At 55.0% G+C, this 21,352-nt stretch overlaps 2 protein-coding genes and 1 long non-coding RNA gene across 12 annotated transcripts in view; 2 read left to right on the forward strand and 1 right to left on the reverse strand.

The window, feature by feature from the left end:
- The window catches only part of BAHD1 (bromo adjacent homology domain containing 1), a 28,347-nt gene extending 12,407 nt beyond the window's left edge, over positions 1-15,940 (forward strand). For 5 of the 10 annotated variants that reach the window (XM_009249706.3, XM_002825297.5, XM_024232815.3 and 2 more), the window contains exons 2-7: positions 6,143-7,588; positions 9,603-9,985; positions 11,567-11,726; positions 12,177-12,253; positions 13,041-13,141; positions 13,650-15,940. In XM_009249706.3, the coding sequence (XP_009247981.2) occupies positions 6,157-7,588; positions 9,603-9,985; positions 11,567-11,726; positions 12,177-12,253; positions 13,041-13,141; positions 13,650-13,839 (2,343 nt within the window). In that variant the 5' untranslated portion in view covers positions 6,143-6,156 and the 3' untranslated portion in view covers positions 13,840-15,940. The remainder of the gene's footprint in view (positions 1-6,142; positions 7,589-9,602; positions 9,986-11,566; positions 11,727-12,176; positions 12,254-13,040; positions 13,142-13,649) is intronic. The other 5 variants (XM_063716579.1, XM_009249707.4, XM_063716580.1 and 2 more) reach the window with 3 other exon arrangements.
- On the reverse strand, positions 1,138-6,222 carry LOC134760263 (uncharacterized). Its single transcript, XR_010137453.1, has 3 exons — positions 5,980-6,222; positions 1,522-1,639; positions 1,138-1,241 (listed from the first exon to the last, which is right to left on the reverse strand). It is a non-coding gene; the product is annotated as an uncharacterized LOC134760263 (long non-coding RNA).
- Positions 15,941-18,686: 2,746 nt separating the features above from the next.
- CHST14 (carbohydrate sulfotransferase 14) lies at positions 18,687-20,876 on the forward strand. The gene has a single exon (XM_002825298.6). The coding sequence runs from the start codon at positions 18,932-18,934 to the stop codon at positions 20,060-20,062; it is 1,131 nt and encodes a 376-aa protein (XP_002825344.2). The 5' UTR covers positions 18,687-18,931; the 3' UTR covers positions 20,063-20,876.
- The last annotated feature ends 476 nt before the right edge of the window (positions 20,877-21,352 follow it).

Here is a 21,352-nt window from a genome sequence, read left to right on the forward strand (position 1 = left end):
TTTGTGTTGTGGAGGTGAGACTTCTGCTCTGCATGGGTGCCTGCACTGAAGCCTCATTCAGGTGGCACAGACAGGCAGGACACACACCTTCTGACCTCACGTTGTGGGTCTAACCCTGCCGTTAGCATCTGAGGAGCTTGGCCTTTCCCTGTAGAGTTGAGTATTTCTTAGAGGCACAGAGCTGTTGTTCAGGGTCTGTTGGGATAGTTTCTGCCCCGGCCCTCTTGCTCAGTTGTGGCCCACAACTGAGGGCCACTTCCTTCCCCAGGCAGCCTCTGCTCGTGGGAGTGATCTGGGCTGTGACCTGCCCTTCCAGGCCCTCACCCTTGTTTCCCCAGAGCAGTGCCAGCACCCCGTGCTCCCCTGGGCCTCTGACTCTCCCTTGAACCTTCAGCCCGGCATGAAGCACCTTGGTTGTGCTCTGCTCGTGCTGGTGGGGTTGGTGTATGGTGCTGCTGCAGCTTGAGGGCCAGAGCAAGGGCATCTGTCTGTCCCTTTCTGCTTCTGTGGAGATGACTACACCCGGCCCTCTTGCTGAGTTGTAAACTGAACCCCCCACAACTCACCCCACACTGGGTCCTGCAAGGGAAAAGGAGGAGTGTCATCATCATTATCTTCCCTTGGGGTGGGCACTTAGGTGTTTTTAGTGGAATAGTGGCAGAGCAAAGTTCAGGTGCAAGCTTGGGTTTTCAGATTTCTCACTGGGGTAGGAGGAATCTGTCCCGGGCTCCTGCTGTGGGGAATGGCCAGCCAGGGCCAGCTGCCCTCCTCTGTCGGGTTGGAAGGATGGGGGAGGTTGACCTGCCTGCCTCTGCTTACCACCGCTCCTAGGGAAGACTCTTTTTGGTATATCCATCTTAGATGAGGGATCTGGAGTTTGGAAAAGTTAAATACATTGCTCAGGAGGGACAGAGCATTTAAATCTAGGTCTGCCTGACTCAATGCTTTGGTTCTTTCTGCTTTACCAGCTCTTTAAGAGATTCACTACCAGCTGTGTCTTTACCTGGCTTTACCATAAGAATTTCAGCAGCTTCACCTGTTTCTCCATAAAGTAACAGCAACTAACTTTAAGTGAAAAGGAGCCTAGTTTTGTGCTCTTGCCACATTTCTTCTCTGATAGAAGATTCAAGAAATTCAGTGCTCATGACAAGTGTTTTATTCCTTTCATGGATGGGAGGGGTTATTCCAAGGGAGAATGCAGAGGAGGACAATGCTTAACTCAGCTCCAGTTGTGGTTTTATCTGTAATTGGAAGGAGGTGGCTTCTAATGGTGCAGGGTCCTTCCCAGCCCTCACCCAGATGACCTGATCTGCCCTTATCTAAGGCTCCCCTGAATCCCTCCCTCTCATTAAAAATAAACCGGGCTGGGTGTGGTGGCTCATGCCTGTAATCCCAGCACTGTGGGAGGCCAAGGTGGAAAGATTACTTGAGCCTAGGAGTTTGAGACCAGCCTGGACAACATAGTGAGGCCCTCTACCCCCGCCCCCCTCAACCCCCTGCAGCCTGTCTTTGCCAAATTACCTGGGCATGGTGTCACACGCTTACAGCCTCAGTTACTCGGGAGGCTGAGATGGAAGGATGACTTGAGTCTGGGAGTTCGAGGCTACCATGAGCCATGATTGCGCCACTGCACTCCAGCCTGAGCAACAAAGCAAGACCCTGTCTCAGACAACAAAAAACAACAAAAAAGAAAAACCAAAGAAGTCTGAAAAGCAAAATTTAAAGTGTAGTCCTGAAACCCTCAGGATGGTGTGCGGGGTGCAACCCAGAGCTGGGTGGGTAAGGGGAGAGCAGCAACCACAACTGAGGGCCACTTCCTGCCCCAGGCAGCCTCTGCTTGTGGGAGTGATCTGGGCTGTGACCTGCCCTTCCAGGCCCTCACCCTTGTTTCCCCAGAGCAGTGCCAGCACCCCATGCTCCCCTGGGCCTCTGACTCTCCCTTGAACCTTCAGCCCAGCATGAAGCACCTTGGTTGTGCTCTGCTCATGCTGGTGGGGTTGGTGTATGGTGCTGCTGCAGCTTGAGGGCCAGAGCAGGGCATCTGTCTGTCCCTTTCTGCTTCTGTGGAGATGACTACACCCAGACCCTACTGTGACAGTTTAGCTGGGCCTGACCTCCCCCTCGATTTTGAGATCCTGATGCCCCTGAGGTGAAGGTGGCCTGTTTACTGCCTTTAGAGTACACTTCTGAGGATTTGGGATTCAACCTGTGGTTCTCTGGGTCTTTGGCCTGGATGCCCACCAGCCAGCCACTATCCTTCCTGGCAGCTGTGTCAGAGCTAGGGACAATCAGACTGGTTTTCTCCAGTGAGAGCTTTCTTGACATCTTTTAGTGTCAAGAAAGTGCCCTGGGAATCCCTCCTAGAGACCTTCCCAAGAGGGCATGGACCACCCGTGTCTGGGAGGACACAGCTTCCCAGAGAAGAGGGGATAGTGCTGAGAGAACCCAGCGCACCTTGTCCCCTAGCAGTGGTTGGAAGTTTCTGGGTGGCTACTGCATAAGTGGGAGGGGCAGCAGGAGGATTGGCGGGGCTGGGAGAGGGGAACCAAGCCTACTACTTTGCTGGGATCCCCTCTCCCCAACCAGCCCTGCAGCTGGGCCATCCCTTGTGGGTTGGAGGGGCCCTGGCAGGCTTGTAGCCCCTCCACCCAGCCCCACCCCAGGGAAAAAGTTGCAGCCGAGCTTCTTGCTTCTTCGTCTGACTTCAAAGCATGACTCACACATGCTCTCCCCAGAATGGAGTGCAGCGAGAGGCAGGCAGCGGAGACCCCAGCCTCTCCTTAGGATGCTGAGTGGCTGGACTTTGCACCACAGGAAAGCTGGGAGCTGTATTGCGATGTGCTTTTGATGGCCTTGGGTGTTTTTAGCGAGTGACAGGGGATTTGGCAGATTTTAGGGAGGCTAGCAGGAGGCTGTTCTGCTCGATTTGGAAATGTGACTCGCACCCTGTGATTCAGAGGCTTCCCGGGATCGTCAGCACCCTACCCCCCAGGGGAGTAGTGGGTGTCCCTGAGGGACTGGAAAGCTGAATGAGAGGTTAAAGAGCAAGATTAGTCCACAGGGAACAGATTCTCAAAGGTTCTGGGCTCAGACTCCTGAAAGTGGAAGCTGTGTAGTCAAGGCACTGACTCCCTTCCCACCTCTCTCTGCTTGGGACCTCTGTGTGTTGAGAGGGGAAGACTGAGTGGGGACAACTGTCCCAAGATCTGAGGACCATCTGCCCATGCAGCCAGTCTCCCAGCCAGCTGGAGGTCAGGGGTGGCCAATCATCCCCCTGCTAAGAACGCTTCCAGTAGCCAGGCCTGACGGCACCTCCCTGTGCTGTCTTTCCTAACCGCCTTCTCCTCACTCTGTACTGTGTCCTTATCCTCAAAGACGACAAGCCCAGGTGATCTCCACCTTGGCTCCCAGCCGTTCCCAGGCCCAGCCCCTCTGGTAACTTGGGGCCTGTGGAGGGGCTTTGGCCCTTGCTCAAATGCATGGTCTGTTCACTTATCCATCACTTCCAGGCCCTTTGGGAGTTGGGGAGGGCTGGACCTGGGCTCCCTAGGAAATACTGATGTGCTTCTGCTGCTTCTCGTAGCATGCCCCTCCACCTCCAGCACAGGGGTGCCTGGATATGAGAGAAGGGCCTGTGGGTTATAAGAAATGGGATTTTGTTGTTGTTGTTGTTGTTTTGAGATGGAGTCTCACTCTGTCGCCCAGGCTGGAGTGCAGTGGCACGATCTTGGCTCACTGCAACCTCCACCTCCTGGGTTCAAGTGATTCTCCTGCTTCAGCCTCCCAAGTAGCTGGGACTACAGGCTCATGCCAGCACGCCCGGCTAAATTTTTTTTTTGTATTTTTAGTAGAGACAGGGTTTCACTGTATTAGCCAGGATGGTCTTGATCTCCTGACATCATGATCCATCCGCCTGGGCCTCCCAAAGTGTGGAGATTATGGGCATGAGCCACCACGCCCGGCATTGCCAATAAGCCTGCTGAGCAGACAGGGACGGGTGGTCACCCTGATTAGAAGCAGGAAAGAGACTTATGGAGCCTAGCAGATGCCTGGGATTTTTTAGGAGCTCTCCGTCTGTGCTTCAGGAATGAATGGGTTTGCCTTCTGTGACTCTATCTTGCCCGGGGCCTGGTCTCTGAGCAGTGGCAAGTCCCCGCACGTGGCCAGAGCAAAGCTGGCACGCTGCCTCTCCTTTCCAGTTTTCCATGTCCTTTCTCAGGGGTGAAGGTTGCCCACACCACCCTCAGCCTGGTTTTCTGAGCACTCTTTCTCAATTAATGCAGCAAGTCTCTGGAGAGGAGGTGTCCAGTGACCCCACCCACTGGCCCAAGGCCATGGGAGCTAACAGGGAAAGATTTAGGAATCCCTGGGAGCCCTCAGGCTTGAGACTTTCAGGGTTAAATCCTGGCCCAGCAGGGACTGCTCTCAGTTCCTCTGTAGAATGAGTGTGAACAGCAATAGAAGTGGGGAAATTAAGCTGAAAAACCTGGGTCTGCTGGGTGGGGATGGGTCGCAGGAGTGCCTGGCGAGGGACAGAACTTGTCTGGCACCTTACTTGCCAGCCCCTGTGCTTTGGGTTGAGTGGTAGGAAGTGAACAGTTCCATAGTCTCTGACCACCGCCCCCTGCAGTTCTTCATTGTCTTGGCCATGCCAGCTTCCAGTGCACAGCCAGCTCTGGCCTCTCACTCAGCACTGGGGCCCAGGCTGCTGCAGGTATATGTTGGAGTGTTTTGCCAAGCAAAGTTAGGAGATGATGCCTGGTCATATGCATTTTCTGTCAGGGGCTCTGGGCTTCCTGAGACTCTTCCCCACCTTCTTGCAACCTGCCCCTGCCTATAAAGAGGGAGAACCAAGCACAACTAACAAGGCAGCTCATTTGTCTCCTGTGTTAGTGCTTCTGTTTGATACTTTCTTTTCCCAACTCTTTGTGGCCGGCAGGGGTTTAAAGCTGTATGGCAGGTCTACGCACAGTCCCTGGGTTTTCTCTACCCCCAGGAATATGCTGATCCTGGCCTTACTGTTACCCTTGCCCTGGGTACTGGCACCCTTTGGGCTGCTCTTGCCTGGAATTTGAACCAAAGTTCAAATGAGACTTCTCCACCATGGGCCCCTCAAAGCTGAGACCTCTCCACCATGGGCCCCTCAAAGCTGAAACTTCTCCACCATAGGCCCCTCAAAGCCAGGCCTTCACCCTTGATAGAGCTTTTCCAGCTAGACCCAGGTTGTGGCGGTCTTGCTTTATGTGCCAGGGGAGGAGTCCTCAGAGACTGAACTTTGCCTTCATGGCCCAGCAGGCAGGTTCCCATCTCAACTCTTCACTGTCTGTCTTCTTGTCCTCCTGTGGCCAACCTCAGAAGCCCTGCGTTTGGGGAGGGGGTTGTTAATGCCTTGGTTATACTTTTGGAAGAATAGATGGTCTCCTGGCCGGGGATGGTGGCTCACGCCTGTAATCCCAGCACTTTGGGAGGCCGAGGCAGGCAGATCACGAGGTCAGGAGATCGAGACCATCCTGGCTAACACGGTGAAACCCCCTCTCTACTAAAAATACAAAAGAAAATTTAGCCGGGCGTGGTGGCGGGCACCTGTAGTCCCAGCTACCTGAGGGGCTGAGGCAGGAGAATGGCGTGAACCTGGGAGGTGGAGCTTGTAGTGAGCCAAGATCTCGCCACTGCACTCCAGCAAGACTCCGTCTCTCAAAAAAAAAAAGAAGAAAGAATAAATGGACTTCTACCACCCAGTCCCCTATCTTGGGAGGCTCTGTCTTCAGAGCCTCTTCCTATCCTGTGATGAGTATCTAGTGAGAGAAGGACAGGGGGAGAGAACAAAGAGCTTTGCCACCAGCTCCTCCTATCCCCTGTCCCTGGGGTCTGCATTGCTCCCTAGGCTCTTCGGGGGCTTAGTTCAGAGATACCCTAGGCTGAAAGGAAAGAGGAGGAACCAGTCCTTGCACAGCTGCTGGTAGCTTGATTCTACTGCACCTTCACACTCTGGAAAGGGAGTCCCGGGAAAATCCATACTGAAGACAGGGTAGTTGTAGGCCAGGATCACTGCACCTGGGGCTGGGTAGGCTGCAGTGGGAGAGAAAGCAGGCAGGAGCAGGCCAGAGAGGGCTTCTCTCATTGCCCACCTTCTGTCCTGCAGGTTGGAAGTACTCCATGACACACACTCGGAGAAAGTCCCTTCCCATGTTGAGTTCGGGCCCCACTGGCCGCCGAGAGCCCCTGCAGATGGAAGACAGCAACATGGAGCAGGGGGTTGAGGGTGTGGAGCCAGGCATGCCCGAGAGCCCAGGTCAACTTACAGGGCGCCGCAAGAACTACCCACTTCGTAAGCGCCCATTGGTTCCTGAGAAGCCCAAGGCCTGCAAAGTACTGCTGACTCGCCTGGAGAATGTGGCCGGTCCCCGGAGTGCAGATGAGGCTGATGAGCTACCACCTGACCTGCCCAAGCCCCCCAGCCCGGCCCCATCCAGTGAAGACCCTGGCCTTGCCCAGCCCCGCAAGCGGCGCCTGGCCTCCCTCAATGCCGAAGCTCTCAATAACCTGCTGCTGGAGCGAGAGGACACCAGCAGCCTGGCAGGCACCCGCCGCAATCGAGCGGCGGATCCCCACCGCAGCCGTGACCGTGATCGTGCTACTGGGGGCTGGTCCTCCTCCAAGAAGCGGCCCCGGCTGGGGGACCTTGGAGGAGGAAGTCGGGACCTGTCTCCAGAGCCAGCACCAGATGAAGGTCCCCGCCGAGATGGAGACCCAGCTCCCAAGAGACTGGCTAGCCTGAACGCAGCTGCTTTCCTAAAACTGAGCCAGGAGCGGGAGCTACCCCTGCGACTGCCTCGTGCCCATGCAGAAGTAGATGGGCGCTCCACTGAGCCCCCAGCACCCAAGGCCCCAAGGCCAAAGTGGCCCAAGGTCAATGGCAAGAACTATCCCAAGGCTTGGCAGGGGGCCAGCTCTGGGGAGGCTGCAGGCCCACCCGGCTGGCAAGGCTGCCCTGATGAGCCATGGCCATCTGCAACTCCTTGTGGGCCATCCGTCCAGCCATCTCATCAGCCCCTGAGCAAGGCTCTGGAGAGCCCTTTGGGGCTGCGCCCTCACCTGCCCCTGCTGATGGGTGGACAGGCAGCTCTGAAGCCGGAGCCTGGGCGCCCAGGCGAGGAGTCACCTGCCCCTAAGCAGGAACTGCATCAGCCCTCTTTCCCCACACCTCAGCTGTCGCCGCTGCCGAAGACTGGCAACCCCGCTGACTACAATGGCCTGTGTGTTGGGCCTGAGCTCACTGCACTAGGCAGCTTCTACCAGTACTGTGGCCAAGAGGGGCTGCAGTGTGGGGGCTACTCGCCCTGCCCCATGCTTCCTGAGGGCAAGCTGTCCCCAGTGGCTGCACCTCACGAGGAGGGGCTCCTCTTAGCTCCGAGCTCAGTGCCCTCAGGCACCCCTTTCCAGCACCCTCCCTGGGGCTCCTCTCGCTACTGCTCTAGCGAGGACACTGGAGTGAATGGCTACAGCATCTTCAGAGTGTTGCCCCTGTCTGTCACCCGCGCTAGCACTACCTGTGGCGGCTGCCCATACAAAATGCCTTTTGCAGCAGGTGAGGCTTCCTGGGCCCAAGATGTACTGGGGAGTCTCAGAGAAATGGCATCCCAGGAGGTTGGGCTGTTGATCTGAGCGGGGGTCTCCCTTGGGGTCTGGCTGCTAACTGGAAGGTAGGGGGCTTTCAGAAGTGAGAACTCCTGTAGTCTGTGCCCCAAGCCGAGGAGCATTCCCAAGAACATGTATAGCTCTGGACAGCCTTGCTCTGCCCAGGCTACCTATGGAGATTCTTGGTCTGGCAGTTAGGTAGCATTGCAGGGGTACAGGCCACAGGAAGGCCTCTCTTCTCTCCTCATTGGGATACCCATTCTTAGACTCTGAAGAGCAAGTTAGATACTGGAATTAGGACTTTTACCAAATTGTTCTCACGGCCCTTCTACCCTCCTCGAGGAAAGCTAGAATTCCTTACTTTCTAGAAACCAGTACTCTCTGCATGCTGGCCAAGTTCCGCATTCATGGGAAGGGTGGTAGGTACCAGGCTCGGTAGGTGGTACCTACTGCACAGGGCAGCTTTGCCCTGGCTATAGAGGCCTTAAAAGAGAAGTGCCCAGACTGAGCATCACTTTGCTGGGTGTGGATAGAGAGGGTACACCATGAGAACAGACAAGCAGAGTTCCCTGACATGGATGGAATGCGATGAGGACCCACAGCTTTGGTGTCTGCCTGCCGGACAAGACCCAGACACCTGAGAGGCCCATGCTCCAGCTGTTGAGACACTCCCAGAATCATTTCTCTTCCCTAAACTGGTAGAGGTATTGTCACCTGCCTCTTCAGGCTCCCTGCCTGCCTCCTGGGTGGAAATGAGACATGCTGGCCAGCAGGTCTGCCCTGCTGCTGGGGAAGTGAGGGCTGGACCTTCCAGATCTCCCTTCCCCTGACATCCTTTCTTGTAGGGGTCTATAAAACAACTTTATAGACCAGTTGGCCCTGGCCAGACTGGTTGTTTCAGGTTGTGGCTTGAGTTAGAGTTCTTATGACATGAGAACGGGCTGCTGCTTGGGGTTTTCCTTCTTTTTTTGTGCCATTCCCCAAGTCTAGACCCTTATCCCCTCTCCCTAATAATAAGGACACCAGTAAACACCATGTAACAGGCACTGTTCTGAGTGCTTTACATGTGGGAGGCTGCTTGGCATGTAATTGAGCACAGACTCCGAAGCTAGACTGCCTGGAGTGAAATGTTCTCCCCCACTTCCCTAGCCATGTGACTATGGGCGAGTCAGTAACTGCTCTGTGTCTCAGTTTTCTTAACTATAAAATGGGGGTAATGATACCTATCTCATAGGGTTTTTGTAAGGATGAAATGAGTTAATGTGTTCGTAAGAAAACCAGCCAGTTGCTCTGAGGGGCAGAGTGACTTGCCTGAAGTCACATGGCTAGTAAGTGGCAGAACCCAGGCGTCTGATTCCAGAACCCCTATTCCCAAGCATTATGAAAGCCTTAGAAAATTAATATCAGGGCCAGGCGCGGCGGCTCATGCCTGTAATCCTAGCACTTTGGGAGGCTGAGGCGGGCAGATTGCCTGAGCTCAGTAGGTTGAGACCAGCCTGTCTAACATGGTGAAACCCTATCTCTACTAAACATACAAAAAAATTAGCTGGGTGTGGTGGTGGGCACCTGTAATCCCAGCTACTCAGGAGGCTGAGGCAGGAGAAATGCTTGAACCCGAGAGGAGGAGATTGCAGTGAGCCAAGATAGCACCACTGCACTCTAGCCTGGGCAACAGAGCGAGACTCTGTCTCAAAAAAAAAAAAAAGTTCGGAGTTAAAAAGGATGTTCCAACCACCTCTCTTTTAGACTAAAAGGGGAGATGGCCAATCTCCAAGATGAGGAAACACCCCTGTCCCCTTAGAGAGTCACTCTGACAGTCCACCATAAAAAGGCCTCTGATCCCATCGGCCACCTCAGTGGCCTTTGGTTGCACACTTAGAATTAAGACAGGAGCAGGCTCTGAAAGCAGATGGGTGATGGGGGTCACTGCTTGTCCTGTCCTGACCACTCTCTCCCTTTCCTAGAAGGCTGCAGATCCCTGGGCCAGTTGGAATTTCCTCTCCCGGAAGCTGGCCACCCAGCCTCACCTGCCCACCCACTCCTGGGGTGCCCTGTACCCAGTGTGCCACCTGCAGCAGAGCCCGTCCCCCATCTTCAGACACCCACCTCGGAGCCCCAGACAGTAGCCCGTGCGTGCCCTCAGAGCGCCAAACCTCCCAGCGGTTCTAAGTCAGGTCTGCGCACGGGCTCCAGCTGCAGGCACACTGCAAGGAGCAAGGCTGCCCGCAGGCCTAGCCACCCCAAGCAGCCACGTGTCCAGCGCCCACGCCCTCGCCGCCGCCGTCGCCGCCGCACTAATGGCTGGGTACCTGTTGGGGCTGCCTGTGAGAGGGCTGTGTATGTCTTGGTAAGTGCCAGCTCTTAGCTGATGACGAGAGGGAGGGAGGCAGTGGGGACACATGACCTGCAGTGAGGTAGGTGCTAGAAGCACCTGGTTCTAGCTACTCTGAGAGCTGACAAGGGACTCCAGTTTACTTGTACCCCATGAACCAGTCATGCTGGCCCACCCAGCTTGCTTCCCTAGCCCCCTACTGATCCTGTACCAGACACCCCAGGAAGGTCAGGAGACACACAGTCATAGCTGGTGGCTGCCATCTCGGTGAGTGTCTTCCCCTCCCCTCCCTGCTCACTCTGTCCCTTACACCCTGGATTGTAAAATGGAGGACTTTCAATGGAGAACTTTTCTGGATAAGTCTATATAGGGGACGTTGGAATGGGCAGAGAAAATTAGTGACACAGAGAACATCTCAGATGATGAAAAGAGGCCAAGTGCGGTGGCTCACATCTGTAATCCCAGTACTTTAGGTGGTGGAGGTGGTAACATCGCATGAGGCCAGGAGTTCGAGACGAGCCTGAGCAATATAGACCTCATCTCTACAAAGTAAAAACATTAGTTAGCCGGGCATGGTGGTGTGCACCGGGAGGCTGAAGTGGAAGGATTGCTTAGGTCCAGGAGTTCAAGGCTGCAGTGAGCTGATTGCACCACTGCACTCCAGTCTGTGTGACAGAGTGAGACCCTGGCTTTTAAAAGTAATTAATTAATTAATTAAAAATAAAAAGAATATTAACTAAAATTTATTGAGGCTGGGCAAGGTGGCTCATGCATATAATCCCAGAGCTTTCAGAGGCTGATGCTGGAGGATTGTTTGAGCTCAGGAGTTCAAGACCAACCTGGGCAACATAGCAAGATCCTGTCTCTATAGAAAAAAATTTTTTTTAATTAGCCAGGCATGGTAGCATGCATCTGTAGTCCCAGCTACTTGAGAGGCTGAGGCAGGAGGATCACTTGAGTCCAGGAGGTTGAGGCTGCAGTGAACTATGATTGCACCACTGCATTCCAGCCTGGGTGACAGAGTGAGACCCTGTCTCTAAAAATAAATACATACATAAATACATAAAATGTATTGAGCACTTCTTAGATGCCAGAACTGAGCTAAGCATTTTGTAAGTATTATGCCCTTTAATCCTCACCACTACCCTATGTGGTATATATCCCATCTTCCTATAATTAATCCCATTTTACAGATGTGGAAGCTGAGGCTTAGCAATACTTTAAATAATTTGTCAAAGGCTGTGCCCCTTATAACAGTGGTTTAAGGGTTCAGACCGAGACTTGTTCCATTAGGAAGTATGAGCACTTACCCAGCACTGGAGGGCTTGGAGTGAGAGTCAGCTGTCAAGGGTATGGTGGTCAGAGCTCAGCCCCAGAAGCTTCAGGCCACTTTTCCGCACCTGTTCCCTTTTCTCATCCTTTCTCCAACCATGAGAATTCCCCAGCCCCATCCAAAAAAGGATAGTGGTTTGACAAAACCAAGGTAGTGGGTTTGACTACCTTGAGGAAATCGTGGAAAGGATGTCATTCCCTCTCTCTGTCCTTACTCTGAGTGTGGCCCTGCAAGCCTATTTGTGTCATTGGTTTGTTGCCTAGGATGAGCCGGAACCAGCCATCCGAAAGAGCTACCAGGCGGTAGAGCGGCATGGGGAGACAATCCGAGTCCGGGACACTGTCCTTCTCAAGTCAGGCCCACGAAAGACCTCCACACCTTATGTGGCCAAGATCTCTGCCCTCTGGGAGAACCCCGAGTCAGGTACCTCTCCCTCTGGCTGGGGACCCAAGGGGCAGCTGCCTTCAGCAGAACTGTAGGCCCCAGATTGGCCCGTGCCTGGAGTTTGACCTGGCATGAGTCTCCCCGTGTTCCTGGCACAGAGTCTGCCTTCCACTCGGCTGGGGTCTGTCTGCTGCCGAGGGCTGTGGGTGACCTTGTGGCTTGGGTTGGATCAGCTCATTAACCTTTCCAGCCAGCAGAGCCTGGGCACCTGTCCCCCCACCTCACCTGTCAGTGCCTTCTCCCCCTTCTCCCTCCATGCCTAACAGCATTCCAGGCCTCTGAATGCTTGGCCTGGGGCAGGGGACATGGGTTGCCGGAGCCTGCAGGATTGAGGTTGGATGAACCTCCAGGGCAGCCAGCCAGCCTCTCTGCCTGTCTAAGTAACTCAGGTTGCCAGTTCAAGCCATAACCACTGTGTTGTCCCCCCAGGAGAGCTGATGATGAGCCTCCTGTGGTATTACAGACCTGAGCACTTACAGGGAGGCCGCAGTCCCAGCATGCACGAGGTGAGCTGCCTGGCAGATGGGTCAGGGAGGGCAGGAGAGACAGAGGGAAAGGTTATGGCACTAAGACGTGGTAGGGGGAGGGTAGCCATGGGCTGTAGTCAGATCCCTGTGCTTGTCACTTTGGACTCCAGAGAACCTGGGAAAGGGCCCGGGATTTATTCTCTTTTCCAAACACCGCCCCAATTCATGTTTCAAAGGGAATAATAACCTTTGTCTTAAAAAGAGGAACAGAAAGGGAACCCTTGAGGTAGCAGGTGCCAGTGGGAGCAAGTGGATGTGTTCTCCTGGCAACAGGAAAGGTGAGGTGGAGCTGCATACCTGGTCACTTTTGGTATTTTCTGTAGTATGGGAGGGGAGGGGAGGAAAGACGCCTCCTAACACCCCATAGGCTCTCCACCAAGCTGTGTGCTAAAAGAGGTGACTGCCATCTGTGTGTGCCCTGGGCTCACCTTTTATTTCACTTTCCCTTGCAGGGACTTTCCATCTAACTAGAAAGATGAAGAACATTTCCCCTCTCCTACACTAGGCAGGGCTGGGGTTTGGGAGGTCAGTGACAATCAGGGGCTGGAGCAGATACCTGGCTCTTCTGGAGAAGGAGGGGACCTGGAAGGGACTCAGGAGGAATGCCTGGAGGCAGTAGGTGAGGCATACTTAGGCTGAATTTCCAGGGAAGCTTGCTGGAGTCGTCTCAGGTCAGCAGACCCAGCAGAGGGGTTAATGTCTGCCTTGCTCTGGGAATGAGGTGCTTTCCAGCCCTGGTAACAACCTCCACCTGTCTCCCTTTGAGCCCTTGCAGAATGAAGTCTTTGCATCGCGACATCAGGACCAGAACAGTGTGGCCTGCATTGAGGAGAAGTGCTATGTCCTGACTTTTGCCGAGTACTGCAGGTGGGTGGTTCCCTGCACCCTCTGGCTGGCCTCTTCCCTCAGGCTCCCCAGGCATATTTGGGGCTGCTTGGAATTCCCCGAGAGGATCTCATTCTGCTCTCTACCTGATCTTACTCACTGAGCCTAATCTCCCAGAACTTACTTCCTTATTGCCTGCCTCTACCATCTGATATTTTTTGGAAGAAAGAAGAACAATTGTGTTACCACACTGAGGTAGAATGGTTGGAGCAGAGTTGGGGGGTAACATTAGTGCTCTTGGAAAAAATTTAGGCGAATTGGCAGGCGAATGGAGGGAGGCCCTGGCAAGTGTGGTTCTCCAGTGAGAGAAGATAGCCTGGTGGTTGGCAGAGCAGACATCACCCCTGGGATGGGTAGAGACAGTACCACCCCTTGGGGAGCTAGGATAGCCTAGCTCTCTGGGTAGGGTAGCGTAGGGTAGGGGAGGAAAGGAATTGGTCTTCCTGCAAAAGTGGCTGGAGTAAAGATAGTGAATGGTATCTCTCTACAGGTTCTGTGCCATGGCCAAGCGCCGAGGTGAAGGTCTCCCCAGCCGAAAGACAGCACTGGTTCCCCCCTCTGCAGACTATTCCACCCCACCCCACCGCACAGTGCCAGAGGACACGGACCCTGAGCTGGTGTTCCTTTGCCGCCATGTCTATGACTTCCGCCACGGGCGCATCCTTAAGAACCCCCAGTAGCCTCCTCATGCCCATGCTGGGGCTACCCATGGGCAAGTGAGGCTCGGGGTAGGGGGCACTGCTTGAAGCACAGCACTTGGTTAGGGGGCCACAGAGGCCTAAGTTTGCTGGCCTGTGGTTTTCTTGGGGGGGAGGGCAGGGGCCCCTGTGGGTTCTGGGCTCCAGGGGAGGGAGCTGGGGAGGCCAGGGTATAAGAAAAGCATCAGAACTCTCAGCTTGGCCCAAGGTACCTTCTGTGGTTCCCCTGGGTGGAGATTTCCGAAGAAGTCTTCTTTGAGGCTGGGCCAAGCCTGAGGGAAATGGGGCCCAAGGAGGGTGGGGGCGGGAAGGAGGGGCAAGGTCTTTCAGGAACCAGACCCAACAGGCCCTTCTGTAGCCTCCCCCGGGCCCTCAAAGGGGGAGTGGGGGCCAGCTTTACCTCACCCACTGTGATCCGCAGCTTCCCCTTCAGCCTGGGACCAGGCTTTCCTAGATCCCAGCACAGCTCTGAGCTTGTTCCTTTGAGGCATAGAGAGCCAGAGTCTGGCTTCCAGAGCATTGACTTCCTCTTCCTAGACTTGAGGCCTTTCTCTGGCTTTCCTCCTTTGCCCTGCAGTAGCAACTGGTGCTGGGACAAGTTGACCCACCTCTCACAGTCATGGGTGTGGCCCACTTGTGGGAGTCTCCTGTCCACCTCCCAGAGAGGGCCACCCAGCGGGTCTGGCTTCCCAGAAAGTTAACTGATCATTGTGGGGTTTGTCACGTCTGGGAGGGAAGATGGGTGCTGGGAGAGGGTTGGGGGCAGGGGGCAAGGAAAATTGCTACCTGATTTGTTGAAGATTTTTCCTCTTGCCTTACACATGGAGGTTCCAGGAAACCTCTTGCAGAACTTCACACATGATTCTTCAAGCCACACCCACCTGAAATCAAACCAAAGGAGTGCTGTGGCTCCCCTTGCCCTGCCACCCTTTCCCTAGTCTTTTGTAGATTGCACTAATTTACATCCCAGCAAGAATCAACACTGTATCAGTCCACAGACCTGCTGAGCTGCAGCCACTTGCTCTAGGAGCTAAGGACTTGCATTTTTAGTTTGTTCCTGTTGCCCAGAGGCCCTGTTCTCACCTCATGCTGCTCCCCAGAGTAGACTAAGAGGCTCAGTCCCCTGTTGTCCTTGTGGAGACTAGGCCTTGGCCCTGGCCCTGAGACTCTGTGAGGGGGCTGGAGCAGCCTGGTTATTTCCTATCTGTACCAAAGAGGAGTATGGTGGGAGAGGGAGTGGAGTGCAGTGTGGCTTGGGCCTGGCGCTGGGAACCTGCTAGCTGAGCACTTCCACAAGGGCATACCCCTGGGGGCAGGGGCTGGGGCTGAGAACTGCAGCCCTGGGTCTTCCCTTAGGGAAGAGGGGCAGACGAACCCAGCAGGCTGAGGAGGTGGCACTGGGTGAGGACAGCTGGGCAGGGGCTGCAGAGGGAGGTGGAAATGAACCCTGAGGGCTCCCCTGACTTGCCATGCCCTGTCCCTTAGTAGATGAGTTGCTCCTGATTGGTCATTGGGTTTGGGTGAGGCCTGGAGGCTTCAGAGGTGAATTTATGCTTGGGAAGCCTGATCCCAAACCTGAAGGGAAGGGACTTGGGTCTCCTTATATTGAATAAGCTGTTTGGAGGAAGGTGTCTGTCTGGGAGGATGGGGCAGTAAATGAGGTTGGCAGAGTGGCAGTGGGGGCTCTGCAGAGCCAGCCTTGGAGCCTGCTCATTCTGGGCCCTTGCTGCCAAGGAGCCCAGCCTCACCTAGCAGGAAAGGAGATCAAGGCCCTCTTCCCAGGAGGTAGGGTCTGCTGCCCTGAACTTAAACGCTTTTGAAATCTCTTAGATGTGGAAATATTTTTTCGAACCTGAAAATGCAGCTGGTAGAACTTCAATGGAAGCATAATCCATGTAAAATATATTTTAGTTGATATTTTGTAAAATGCACTTTTTGTGTGTGTTGATCCTGGTTTCCCAGATCTGTATTTCAGTGTTTACAAGGGAGGAAGGACCTTTCCTCACCTCCCTTTTGACAGAGATTAGAAGTACTTCTTTAAGAAAAAAATAAATTTGAGAAATTGTATTGATTTAGAAAAGGATCATTTCCTGTGTGTCCTGTCATCTTTTGGTGTGTGGGTGTGGAGAGACCCACTATTCTTATTTCAGAGGTCCCTCCTAACCCCTGTGGCATGGATGCTCACCAAGGCCAATGAGTAAAGAGGGCAGGGAAGCAGGGGGAAAAGAGAGTGAGGAAAGGAGACAGAGGGACTGGGAACTTGGAGTTGACTTCTTGATTTCGTGGTGGCCACAGCTGCCTGCTTAGGTCTGTGTGAAATACTTCGGTTGCCAGCCCTCACCTGACCAGTGACCTGGAAATTGGTCCCCAAGTAGGTACATGGTAAAGATACCTTCTTATCACTGGCCTCATGCAGTGGCTCCTGCCTGTAATCCCAGTGCTTTGGGAGGCAGAGGCGGGAGGGTTACTTGAGCCTAGGAGTTTAAGACCAGCCTAGGCAACATAGACCATGTCTCAAAAAATTTAAAAATTAGCCCAGCATGTCAGTGCATGCCTATAGTCTCAGTCAGGAGGCTAAGGTAGGAGGATTGCTTGAGCCCAAGAGCACGAGGCTGCAGTGAGCCGTGATCATACCACTGCAGCCTGGGTGACAGAGTGAGATCCTGTCTCAGAAAAGAAAAAAAAAGCATCCCTCCTCATCACCTTGCGTAACTGGCCAGCACTGTCCTAGGGCCTCAGTGTCTTACAGCTGGTGCTTCTTGCTTGCCGAGGAAATGAAGGCCATATCATGGGGCCAAGGGTCTGCGGCCAGCTGACCCCTGCTTCAGCCCAGCCCCGGTCCCAGCCTGGAAGCCTCAGTGTTGACCATGTTCCAGGTGGGGCAGCTCTAAGGCCATAGAGGTTCCTGGGAGCCACAGCACGCCCCCAACCCTCTTCTGCATTTTGCTAAGGCATGGTGCATGTGGGCAGGAACATTTTTTCAGAAGTTATTGGTGGCACAGACACCACCATGGATTTTTCTAGCTCTGCCCTCAGTGTGCTGTCCACAAGACTCCCTTGAGGCGAGTGGTAGCTTGTCCTTATCTTACAGACAAGAAATTGGTATGGAGATAAGTACCAGGCCCAAGGATTCCCCCTGCCTCACCCTGACTGCTAACACAGAAAACTACCCTGTAACACAGAAGGGAGCACACGTAGCCACATTATCAAAAAATTTTTAAAGGTCTAAGGTCTTTTTTTCCTCTCCTGGTTTAAAAGACATACTTACTGGAAAATATGATTTTAATAGAAAATCCTATCACCAGAAATGTATACCTTTAGGATTATTGGAAGCAAGGAGCAGCGTAGACAAGGCAGAACCTTCACACAAACTTCTGGTGCAGCAAATGGACAGGTGGTAGCCTGCAGATGCACTTGGGCAATCAGATGTGGAGAGCCTGCCCTGGAGAGCTGGAAGGCTGCAAGGCTTTACCGTTCCTTCCCCTGGCTCATCCTGTGTGCTTTTCCTGTTGCTGGGATTGTGGGGTCATCAGTGAGCCCTCTAGTATCACCTCATCCTTCAAGTCCCCTCACCCTTCTGAATTCATCTGATCACTGGTAGCTCCATTCTCCCACTGGTATCTTCTATTTTCCATCACCTGCTCTGTACAGTCTGCTCTCGAGTCAGCTGCTTCCTCCCTTCTAGCCATTCCATGATATGCTCCTTTAATCTCTGAAGGGCCGTGATTAGAAATTTAGGTTTTAGACTCAGAACCACCCATACTGAGTCACATCTTCCCTGAGCCTCTGTTACTTCAGCTGTACAAAGGGAATGTCCACACTAGCTCCCTGCCAGGGTGGCTGTAACAACTAAAGGAGATAATGAATACCAAACACTTAGTGGGCGCTGTCCTCAGTACACTTGGGCTCTAATCATATTCCTCTGCTGCTTCAGAGCCTCGCTGGCTCTCTGCAGGCAGCAAGTACATAGCTGGACGAAGTCTGGCTGCTGAGCCGGGTTCCCGGTGGGAAATGGTGGTTGCTGACATCCAAAGCACTTCGGGTCTGCTGTCCGCCCAAGTGACCAGCCTGGTGCCATGAAGCACACATTTAGCTCCAGGCAAGGAGACTGCGTGCTGTTTCCCTGCTGTTCTGTGCCCCCAGCTCCTCACCCTTCCAGATGTGTGTTGGCCACACCAGTAGCTGACGGACCAATATGTCAGACCCTCCCCAGAGTGCCCAGTTATCCGACTGCCTCATGCCTAGTGAGGAGAAGGCAGAGGAGGGGAGACTCCATTTCCAGACATTTCAGCATTACCCAGTGGACAAGCACTGTAGTCAGTCCCCAGGTATTGCTAAACACAAGGGTCACCATGGAGACCCTGGTCAGTGTCTGAGAGTTCTGCTTCTCCTTCCTGGAGTGGCCACGACCTGCGGGACGGAGGGAGGTAAGGGTGGCAAGGGGGAGCACACCGAGGACTCCGCTTCCAGTTGAAAAGACCAGCCTCCGGCATGTCTGGACCCGGAGAGAGCGCTGCGCGCCTCCCTGCCTCTCGACCCGTTGCTGGAGGAAGGGCTAGGATAGGCCTGAGTTTGTGGTGAATCCCCCTTGTCCACTTCCCTAAGAACACACGCTGCACGAGAGCAGCCTCGAGTCTTTTCTGCCTTCGAGGTCTCAGGAGCTTTTGTCCCCAAGCCCAGAGGACAGCGGTGGCCCTGACTCAGGCGCCCTCTTCCGGGTAGGGGTCCGCGTGCGCCCTCCCAAGCCCGCGCCCCGCATGGGCGCCCGCCCCTCTCCCCGCCCCCGGCGTGGGCCCGCCCCCGCGCCTGTGTCACTGCGAGGCCGGGGGTGGGGAGCGGCCGGGCGGGACATCCGGCCCGGGTCCCTCGCCGCGCCCGCCGCCCGCCGCCCGCCGCCCGCTTCGGCGCCGCAGCCCGGGAGCCGGCCACCCCTACACGCGCCAGGGCTGTCCCTTGCCCTCCCCTCCCCAACTCGCTCCGGGCCCAGACCCTGCTCCCGCCCCCAGCCCGAGCCCGCCTCCCAGGCCGCCCTCGGATCGGCCGGGCCCGCGCAGGCCCCCACCCCGGGAGCACCATGTTCCCCCGCCCGCTGACCCCGCTGGCGGCCCCAAATGGCGCCGAGCCCCTGGGCCGGGCGCTGAGGCGGGCCCCTCTGGGCAGGGCCCGGGCGGGGCTGGGGGGGCCGCCCCTGCTGCTGCCGTCCATGCTGATGTTCGCGGTGATCGTGGCCTCCAGCGGGCTGCTGCTCATGATCGAGCGGGGCATCCTGGCCGAGATGAAGCCCCTGCCCCTGCACCCGCCCGGCCGCGAGGGCGCAGCCTGGCGCGGGAAAGCCCCCAAGCCTGGGGGCCTGTCCCTGAGGTCTGGGGACGCGGACTTGCAAGTGCGGCAGGACGTCCGGAACAGGACCCTGCGGGCGGTGTGCGGACAGCCAGGCATGCCCCGGGACCCCTGGGACTTGCCGGTGGGGCAGCGGCGCACCCTGCTGCGCCACATCCTCGTAAGTGACCGTTACCGCTTCCTCTACTGCTACGTCCCCAAGGTGGCCTGCTCTAACTGGAAGCGGGTGATGAAGGTGCTGGCAGGCGTCCTGGACAGCGTGGACGTCCGCCTCAAGATGGACCACCGCAGTGACCTGGTGTTCCTGGCAGACCTGCGGCCTGAGGAGATTCGCTACCGCCTGCAGCACTACTTTAAGTTCCTGTTTGTGCGGGACCCCTTGGAACGCCTCCTCTCTGCCTACCGCAACAAGTTTGGCGAGATCCGAGAGTACCAGCAACGCTATGGGGCTGAAATAGTGAGGCGGTACAGGGCTGGAGCGGGGCCCAGCCCTGCAGGCGACGATGTCACATTCCCCGAGTTCCTGAGATACCTGGTAGATGAGGACCCTGAGCGCATGAATGAGCATTGGATGCCCGTGTACCACCTGTGCCAGCCTTGTGCCGTGCACTATGACTTTGTGGGCTCCTATGAGAGGCTGGAGGCTGATGCCAATCAGGTGCTGGAGTGGGTACGGGCACCACCCCACGTCCGATTTCCAGCTCGCCAGGCCTGGTACCGGCCAGCCAGCCCCGAAAGCCTGCATTACCACTTGTGCAGTGCCCCCCGGGCCCTGCTGCAGGATGTGCTGCCTAAGTATATCCTGGATTTCTCCCTCTTTGCCTACCCACTGCCTAATGTCACCAAGGAGGCGTGTCAGCAGTGACCATGGGTGTGGGGCCAGCAGCTGGTGGGGACTGGTTTCAACGCCAGCTTCCTGTGCTTCTGCCTGTCATTCGGAGAAACTCTGGCTCTGGGGCTTGGGGCTTCTCAGGATCCTGGGTGGCAGAGACTGCCCTCAGAAGTTCCTTGTCCAGGGTGGGTACCCACAGTGACTCAGAGGACAGGGCTAGGCAGGAGACCTGCTGCTCCTCATTGGGGGGATCTCTTGGGGGGCAGACACCAGTTTGCCAATGAAGCAACACATCTGATCTAAAGACTGGCTCCAGACCTCAGGCTGCCAGGATTATGCAGTCCACTTGGTCTACCTTAATTTAACCTGTGGCCAAACTCAGAGATGGTACCAGCCAGGGGCAAGCATGACCAGAGCCAGGGACCCTGTGGCTCTGATCCCCCATTTATCCACCCCATGTGCCTCAGGACTAGAGTGAGCAATCATACCTTATAAATGACTTTTGTGCCTTTCTGCCCCAGTCTCAAAATTTCCTACACCTGCCAGTTCTTTACATTTTTCCAAGGAAAGGAAAACAGAAGCAGGGTCCTTGCCTGGTAGCTCCAGGACCCAGCTCTGCAGGCACCCAAAGACCCCCTGTGCCCAGCCTCTTCCTTGAGTTCTCGGAACCTCCTCCCTAATTCTCCCTTCCTTCCCCACAAGGCCTTTGAGGTTGTGACTGTGGCTGGTATATCTGGCTGCCATTTTTTTGATGCATTTATTTAAAATTTGTACTTTTTGATAGAACCCTTGTAAGGGCTTTGTTTTCCTAATAGCTGAATTTTTAATAAAGCAGTTTTATATATAAGGCGAGCATTTCTGTGATTTCCCTTGGAGCTCCTGTGGGCCCAGCAGATCTCCTCGATGTCTGTCTTCCCATGTAAGGAGAGGCAGCCTGTAGATAGAGAAAGTAAGGTATAACTTGGTTGGGCTGGTCCAGTGGGCCGTTGCCATTCCATGGAGACTTTGGGGGCTTTCTAATAGGCTATACCAGATCACAGACTCAGATTCTGGGATGTCACCACAGGGCAAGCCCAGTTAGGAATGGCCTCATGTCCAGAGCATACCTACATGGATTATTCCCTAAAAAAGTAGGTGGGTAGGAGATACAGGATCCTCCTCCTCTTATTCAATAAGAGTTGAATGAGAAGGTCCCCCAGAGCATTTTCTTTCTTCTTTTTTTTTTTGAGATGGAGTCTCGATCTGTCACCCAGGCTGGAGTGCAGTAGCACCATCTCGGCTCACTGCAACCTGCACCTCCCGGGTTCAAGCGATTGCCTCAGC

This window comes from Pongo abelii, chromosome 16 (assembly GCF_028885655.2).
Source record: "Pongo abelii isolate AG06213 chromosome 16, NHGRI_mPonAbe1-v2.0_pri, whole genome shotgun sequence".
NCBI classification, from domain to species: Eukaryota; Metazoa; Chordata; class Mammalia; order Primates; family Hominidae; genus Pongo; species Pongo abelii.